Source organism: Mizuhopecten yessoensis, unplaced genomic scaffold (assembly GCF_002113885.1).
Source record: "Mizuhopecten yessoensis strain PY_sf001 unplaced genomic scaffold, ASM211388v2 scaffold716287, whole genome shotgun sequence".
NCBI lineage: Eukaryota > Metazoa > Mollusca > Bivalvia > Pectinida > Pectinidae > Mizuhopecten > Mizuhopecten yessoensis.
This window is the reverse complement of record NW_018480041.1, coordinates 489,044-497,832: the sequence shown is the minus strand read 5'-3', so window position 1 is coordinate 497,832 and position 8,789 is coordinate 489,044. Positions and strand designations below refer to the sequence as shown.

Sequence of the window (8,789 nt, the reverse complement as noted above, 5' to 3'; positions counted from 1 at the left end):
GGGGGACATAAGAGGGCAATTTGGCTATATTGCTTTAAGTGACTTCCTCTCTGGATATACATACATTAAATTGCTGGGCATGAAAAATCTAATACAGATATGCTACAAGGATTGGCCTTGGGGTTTGACATATTCCCTTGGATCTAATTTAGAGAATATTTTGCCATGGTTGCTTAGATATCCAGGTGAGCTATACAGGCCCTCTGGGCCTCTTGTTTATTTGTCACTTCACTTATTACCAGCATATTTTGAATGTCTAGCCCATATCTACCAGAATGTCAAGGTTCATATGCTGTAAACCTTTTTACATTTGGTTGATGTCAGTTTTAAGTGTAAGAAACTTGCTAATTGATAGACTTTAACATCACCGGTGTAGCCCTTCATGTTGGTGAAGCTGTTTGCTGTTCAGTGATCACTGATGGTGATGGGTCAGAAGTGGCCAGAGGGAGTCTGCGAGTGATCAAGGTCTCGGTAGACCCCAAAAGGGTGGCCAAAACACAGGTGAGTCAAGTTAAGACTGACTATCTAATATGTTGTGGTCTGATTAGACAATTCCATTGACATACAGGTGCCTGGGTACTTTAAAAACATTTTTTCAGCATTTCTTTGTAGTGCTTTTAATCTATAAGGATCTATATTGAGCATTCAAATCTAAGAACTTTGTAGATAATACCATTAACACCTCAGAAGTACTATATAATCTATCATATAAGGGTTTACAGAATGTTTTGATTAAAGACATTGATTAAGTTATTGATACAACTGTATACAACGTAAATTTAGTGAAGGAAAGAATGTATTTTGTTAGAGAAAAACATTCAGGTTTAACCCAACTGTACTCCTATCATAAGTATGTATGTCGGATGATTCATGTTACAGCATCCTATCATAAGTATGTATGTCGGATGATCCATGTTACAGCGTCCAATCATAAGTATGTGTGTCAGATGATCCATGTTACAGGGTTCTATCATAAGTATGTATGTCGGATGATCCATGTTACAGTGTTCTGTCATAAGTTTGTATGTCGTATGATCCATGTTACAGCGTTCTATCATAAGTATGTATGTCAGATGATCCATGTTACAGGGTTCTATCATAAGTATGTATGTCGGATGATCCATGTTACAGGGTTCTATCATAAGTATGTATGTCGGATGATCCAATTGTTACAGCGTTCTATCATAAGTATGTATGTCGGATGATCCATTTTACAGCGTCCTTTCATAAGTATGTATGTCGGATGATCCATGTTACAGCGTTCTGTCTGTTAAGTACGGAACGAACGGAATAGCCTTACTCGGGAATGACAACACAACAATACACAGTTTAACACAAATATATAAACAACTTTATTTACACTCGATAAGTAAATGATACAAAACGATTTAATATCTTGCCCACACACACACACACACTTACACATACACCAATACTGGGAATACCCTAAAATGTTCTGTCACTTCCTCGCTGTGTTCCTCTAAGTTAAAATGTCCATACAATCTCAGCCATGAACGCGTATGTGTTCCTTCCTTGTCGTGTTCCTGCGAATACTCCGCATCAGCTATGAACCACGCTCAATACTATCCCGCAGGATAGTGTCCATAAATGTACCATGTGTTGATCCACCAAGCCCTATTATAGGCTGTCGTAGTGGGCCTGCTTCGTGAAACTAAAAGCAGCCCATTTCCTGTTGAGGAAACCGCTTGACCTCTGACTTTGATGGTCCAAGTACCGCCGCTGTGTCGTACATGTATCTGGTCCTGGAATGACCAGATCTGGTTCATGTGTCGGCCGGTCTGTCTATGGGTCCACCATATAGCCCCAAGGTAAAAGCTAAGGTAAGATAAAAGAGGAATACTGTGACAGCAACACCATTAAATCCCAAAAGTTCGTGTAATTTGACTAAGATAACGAAAACATCCGTTTGCACTCATGGGCTTCCATACTTCCACAAATTTGACAAACTGAGTTTTCTATTCCAAAATCGACGTAAATTACAACTAAACGTATGATACAATGCGTTGGACATAAAATGATACCAAAAACTGCACAATTCATCGTGCTGGACCACTATGTAAATTAGCTAACATGACATGTATTAGCTTCCACACCTAACACAATGCATGTGGAAAATAATGAAAAATACAATGGCTAATATCTTCAAATTGGCTCAACGTTACATGTACACCACTATCTGAGGTGCATACAACAAATACATGACAAATTAGTACGCGTACATGTTTATAAATGGAATGCATAACACGTGTAAACTTCGCTACGCATGAGTGGTCCGCCACTAAGTTGTTGACACTAGACCGGTTTTCTTCAGGTTAATGTGTGTAAAAACAGCAGACAAACTACAGATAAGATAGATAATAAAAGTTGCAAACACTTACCACAGTCAGCTATCTGTGCTTTTATTCCATTACGGTATATTCTTATATAGTCTCTCCGTATTCATCACGGGTGCGTTTCATTGTCCCCATGTTATGGTCTCCTTTCGCTAACCCACTTACCCGGTCGTGACGTAGTACTTCCGTGACGTCCCTGCGGTAGCACTCCACTAAATATCACAGGTACATAGGACAACACATACAAGCATACACCACAATACTTACAAAGTCCGTAACTATGTATATGCATGCGTGACACTGTCATATGTATGTATGTCGGATGATCCATGTTACAGGGTCCTATCATAAGTATGTATGATCCATGTTACAGCGTTCTATCATAAGTATCTATGTCGGATGATCCATATTAAATCGTCCTATCATAAATAAGTATGTGTGTCGGATGATCCATATGACATCGTCCTATCATAAATAAGTATGTGTGTCGGATGATCCATGTTAGTATGTCAGATGATCCATGTTACAGCATCTTATCATAAGTATGTACGTCTGATGATCCATGATACAGTGTTCTGTCATAAGTTTGTATGTCGGATTATCCATGTTACAGGGTGCTATCATAAGTATGTTTGTCGGATGATCCATGTTACTGTATGTATGTCGGATTATCCATGTTACAGGGTTCTATCATATGTATGTATGAAGTCCGTAACTATGTATATGCATGCGTGACACTGTCATATGTATGTCTGTCGGATGATCCATATTAAATCGTCCTATCATAAATAAGTATGTGTGTCGGATGATCCATATTAAATCGTCCTATCATAAATAAGTATGTGTGTCGGATGATCCATATGACATCGTCCTATCATAAATAAGTATGTGTGTCAGATGATCCATGTTACCGCGTCCTACCATAAGTATGTATGTATGATCCATGTTACAGTGTTCTGTCATAAGTTTGTATGTCGTATGATCCATTTCTATCATAAGTATCTATGTCGGATGATCCAATTGTTACAGCGTTCTATCATATGTATGTATGTAGGATGATCCATGTTAGTATGTCAGATGATCCATGTTACAGGGTGATGATCCATGTTACATGGTCCTATCATAAGTATGTATGTCGGATGATCCATGTTACAGCGTTCTATCATAAGTTTGTATGTCGGATGATCCATGTTACAGTGTTCTATCATAAGGATGTAAGTCTGATGATCCATGTTACAGGGTCCTATCATAAGTATGTTTGTCGGATGATCCATTTTACAGCGTCCTATCATAAGTATGTATGTCAGATGATCCATGTTACAGGGTTCTATCATATGTATGTATGTCAGATGATCCATGTTACAGGGTCCTATCATAGGTATGTATTTCGGATGATCCATGTTACAGGGTCCTATCATAAGTATGTATGTCAGATGATCCATGTTACAGTGTCCTATAATAAGTATGTATGTCAGATGTTCCATGTTACAGGGTCCTATCATAGTATCATAGGGATGTATTTCGGATGATCCATGTTACAGTGTTCTATCATAAGGATGGAAGTGTGATGATCCATGTTACAGGGGTCTATCATATGTATGTATGTCTGATGATCCATGTTACAGTGTCCTATAATAAGTATGTATGTCAGATGATCCATGTTACAGGGTCCTATCATAGTATCATAGGTATGTATTTCGGATGATCCATGTTACAGCGTTCTATCATATGTATGTATGTCGGATGATCCATGTTACAGCTGGAGAGCTCGGTGAGAGTGCCGCTAACATGCATTGTACCAGGAATGAAAGTCACAGCCACAGTAACCAAGGTAACACTATTAGTGTGGTATAGTAATAACAAAAATTGTTATACATTCCTCTCATCAGTTCCCTATTTTCCCAATTCCCAAGAAGTGTGTCTCATAAAAATCAATTAAAGTAGATGTGTGGAATTTCTTTATCATATAATTTTTCATACAATTCCTTCCATCAAGAGAAATTTGTTTTGATTAAAGCATTTGAGCTCATTTATATTTTTATTTATTAATTGGTAATTGTAATATCAATCAAATCATTTTAATAACTGGCCAGTTTTATGTCGATTAATTTTTACAACAAACATATCCTATGAAACTTGAACTGGTACATTGATAAATTGAATTGTAGGCTGATGAGGATCGGCTTCTAGTCACGTTTCTTCAGTTTCGTGGCCATATTCACAGTTCTCACCTACCAAAGCCTGCCGTTACTTATAAGAGCCAGTGTGAGGTATGTAGAATCAGCAATGACTCTGTCCCTAGCAATTCATAGTTTGTATGTATAGAGACTGATCAACAAAAGAAGACACACATGTATATTTTCAATTCATCACATTTGATTAAATTAGTGCTGCCATTTAGTGAAAACTGATTATTACAATAAAAACACTTCTTTTTATGATTACCATAAATTCCTTTAGTTTAGGAACATAGATGGCTTGACATTTTTAAAGGGGAAAGTATAAAATTTAATATCAGCCAGTAGATTTATATTTGAGAATAAGCTAGTGAAAGACAATTTAAGTTAAGACAAACAGAATCTACATTTGAAAATAAGCCAACTATGAAGGCACAGAAGTACTTTTTTTGTACACTAGTATTGCTGCTCTTATATATACCTGCCTTTTACAGTCTAGATAATTATTTCATATACTATTTAACATGGTACTATTCTAAATCAAAGGAAGTGTAGAACGATTTCAGTAATTTCAATTTTTCAGATTGAAGCTGTCATATTGTATGTAAATGGGAGTACAAAGATTGTCTCCCTTTCCGCACTCCCTCATCTTGTCAGATATTCTGGTGTTGCCATAGAGAACCAGTTTGGATCACTCAAGCGGGGAGATGTTCTTACAAATTCAACTGTCAGCAAAGTGGACAGTCGTGTTGGAGTCTGCTTTTCACTTGACAATGGCAAGAAGGCCTTCTGTGATGTAAGGAGTCACTGTATGCTTTTGATGTGAAATTTTGAAGCTGAGTTGGAAAAATGTTACGAAAAATTTGAATCAGAGGGATATTGTTTTGCATTTTCAATGTAATTTAATTTCAAAAGCAACAATACTGTAAAGCACCGATGAACATTGCACGTCAACATGCAAGCTCCACCACCATTTCCTTTGTGTTAATGTAAATGTACTTTTTTAGTGCACTCAAAGTTTAGCCTGTTGTTGAATTGTAACTGGTTTGCATATTGGTGCATTGGCGCACCCATAAAAATATGCAATAGTTAACAACTTGCAGGAACTTCAATCGTCGCAATCATAATTCAGCGCAATATTTAAAGCGCAAAAAAACAATAAAATTAGACTACCGCTATAATATGCATGTTTACAGTAACAGTAATTAAAGGAAAACAAACTGTTTACGCTATTCTTGAATTCCAAGTTTCCTTCTATTTGGGTATGCTAACATTTGATTCTTCAGATAAATTAACAGTACAATCTTTTTTTATGTTCTTTTTTGTTGAAAATAATCATGACTCATGCATCATTTCCACTACACTAGTATGAAGAGATAAATCTAAAGAAAATATGAAACCCAAAATCGATTAACTATCAATTCTTCATACTTTTAATGTAAATTTTGACCATTGTTTCAGATTCCTAATCTCCGTGACCGTTTAGTGGAAAATGTTCCAGACCTCTTCATAATCAACGATACACACAAGTAAGGGACAACCTTCATCTTGTTTCCTTCAGATACTCTGCACAGTAACATTATTTTCTGGTGTTCACTATCATAATATTTTTTTCTTATGAATTAGGGTTTGATTAGAACTTTTTTGATAACCATTGAGATATGAAATGAAAAATTCAACGTAACATTTTTCTTTCTTTAAAACTTGTGTTAAGTGACCATTTGATTTATGCCACTTTTTTCCTGATTCCTTTAAAGGTCACTAAAACAGGATTAAATACAATAAATGCATACATTATTTGATCTGCAGTAAAACAAGAGTTGGTGCTGTAATTAATACTGTATTATTAGTTCACTTGCCTGAACCCGAAGGGCAAGTGAGCTTATGTCATGGTGCGGCATCTGTCGTTTGTCCGGTTGGCGTCTGTCGTTGCGTCCATCCGTCATCGTCTGTCAACTTTTCCTTTAAACGCCTTCTTCTGAAGACTGGACAGGCGTAGAGCCATGGGATTTGACTGAAAGCTTCCTTGGTAGAAGCCCAACGAACTTTGCGAATGAAAATGACCTTGACCTACTTTCAAGGTCACAGGGGTCAAATATGTCAAACACTTTAAACGACATATCCTGAAGAACTAAAAAGTATGGAATCTTTATATTTGGCTGGTGGCTTCCTGGGATAGAGCTTTAAACAAAGTTTAAGAATGAAAATTACCTTGAAAGCAGTGGTCACAGTGGTCAAATATGTCAAAAACACCAAACAACTTCTTCTGAATAATCGAAAGGCATAGAATCATAATATTTGGCTGGTGGCTTCTTAAGGTAAAGGTCACCAAAGTTTGCAAATGAAAAGAACCTCAACTTACTTGAAAGGTCACAGAGATCAACAACATTTTAAATGATTTGTTTTGAAGAACCTACTTTTAAGGTCACAGGGAAAAACATGTTAACACTTCAAACAACTTCTGAAGAAGAATAAAAAAGCATAGAATCATATCATAATATTTGTGTGGTAGTTTCAACTGATGGAGTCTACAAAGTTTGCGAGTGAAATATTTGTACTACAGTATACTATTTAATGAGAATATTTTGCTACGAATGCTTAAATATTCAGGTGAGCGATACAGGCCCTCTGGGCCTCTTGTTTATTTGTGTTCACAAGATGCTGGCGAGTAGTCTGTGATATTATAACGATCATTTTAGGTGCCGTATAATGGATTTCAACCCTGTGGACAACTTGGTGATCATCAGCCTGAAGGAGTAAGTAAACTGAAAAATATAAAATGTTCATCCCTGTTTCAGTACCTTTTTTTACTATTTACAGTGTAGGTACTCATAATGGTAGTTATTGGAAGTTTATTTAGTGTTCATGGGAAATGATTATGATCTACTCCACCAGTTTTGTGGTGATTATTCCTTAAAGGTGTCCAGTGTTCTTCCCTGGCTGTTTTACCGTAACGGTATCATTACGCATTCATTTGACCGTTACTCATTGAGAGGTATTTACGACTGGAACATAAAGTTCTCACAAATTGATAACCTCTTCTCCCCTTTCCAATGAGACTCACCCTCATCAGACTTAACTTTTTATTGTTCTCTATGATCGACACCCTGATCAACGAGATCTGCACTGCGGGAAGATTTACCTGTGGGGATGTGAACTAGCCTACCTATAGGTGTGAAACGTGAACAAAAGACCACAATTACCAGTGTGTAATTGTCTAATTGTAATTAATGATGTCTGTTAATTATCAAGGCGGCCATGTTGTTTTGATAACCTGATTAATCTTAGGTAATCCATGATGCAATGGCTTTTGAAATACAGATGAAGAGTGTTAATCATTTTAGCGCCAATATTATAAATAAATGTGGTTTTCCTAGTTTGACAGTGTAATTACAATAATTCATTTTGATAACTATAATATCACTATTTAAGTTAATATTGAAAACAGCATTGTTGTGAAAATTTTTAGATTTTTTGTTTGCTGAATATCTTATACCTAAGGGATTTTTAATTTTTTTTTTAATGAATTATAAAAATAAATCATTGATTTAAAATTGATTAATAATTTGTCAAAATAAATACCTGTGGTTGGAATATACTACTTAGGTGGCGACGTGGAAATGGTTGACAGCGTGCCACACTGTAATGGAAGGGTTAAAAAAAATACCATAGCTCATCAAAGAATTTATGGGGAGAACACTGGGTGTCATGAGGCAACCCTCTCTTTTCAAAAGCAAAAGTTATAACTTTCCGCTAATATCATAATTAAGCAAAAATTGTATATGATAAACCCACATTAATGTTCAAATCTCCTTAAACAGTGTCAGACAATACAATGTCTTAGAGAGATTAATGGCATCATTTTACGGTTTACCATATCATTAAGTTAGTCTGTGGTCTCCCACCATGATTACAATTAGGATGTCACAAAGGTATCAGTATTTCAATCAAGAGCATCTAGTGTTGAATTACAGTACAATGAATATAAACAACTCCACCAAGTCCATCAAAAATAGGTATACATGTGTTTTCCTTTACAAGCAGTGCATTTGATTTTATGTTTATGTACATTGTATGTTTCTTTGATAGGTCCATCATGACAAAGTTTTTACAGTTTCAAGATATAGTACCAGGGACAACTGTGGAGGTGAGTATAGAGTAAACTAGGCATAAAACGCTATCACGCTTACCCTGTCTTTGTATCTAAATAACAAGATATAGTACCAGGGACAACTGTGGAGGTGAGTATAGAGTAAAC

The 8,789-nt window shown here is 36.2% G+C and overlaps 1 protein-coding gene across 1 annotated transcript in view; it reads left to right on the top strand.

The window, feature by feature from the left end:
• The window catches only part of LOC110442650 (protein RRP5 homolog), a 165,731-nt gene that overhangs the window by 31,834 nt on the left and 125,108 nt on the right, over positions 1-8,789 (top strand). The window contains exons 7-13 of the mRNA XM_021486343.1: positions 377-501; positions 4,114-4,185; positions 4,523-4,624; positions 5,115-5,327; positions 5,993-6,060; positions 7,231-7,287; positions 8,621-8,678. Of these exons, the coding sequence (XP_021342018.1) occupies positions 377-501; positions 4,114-4,185; positions 4,523-4,624; positions 5,115-5,327; positions 5,993-6,060; positions 7,231-7,287; positions 8,621-8,678 (695 nt within the window). The remainder of the gene's footprint in view (positions 1-376; positions 502-4,113; positions 4,186-4,522; positions 4,625-5,114; positions 5,328-5,992; positions 6,061-7,230; positions 7,288-8,620; positions 8,679-8,789) is intronic.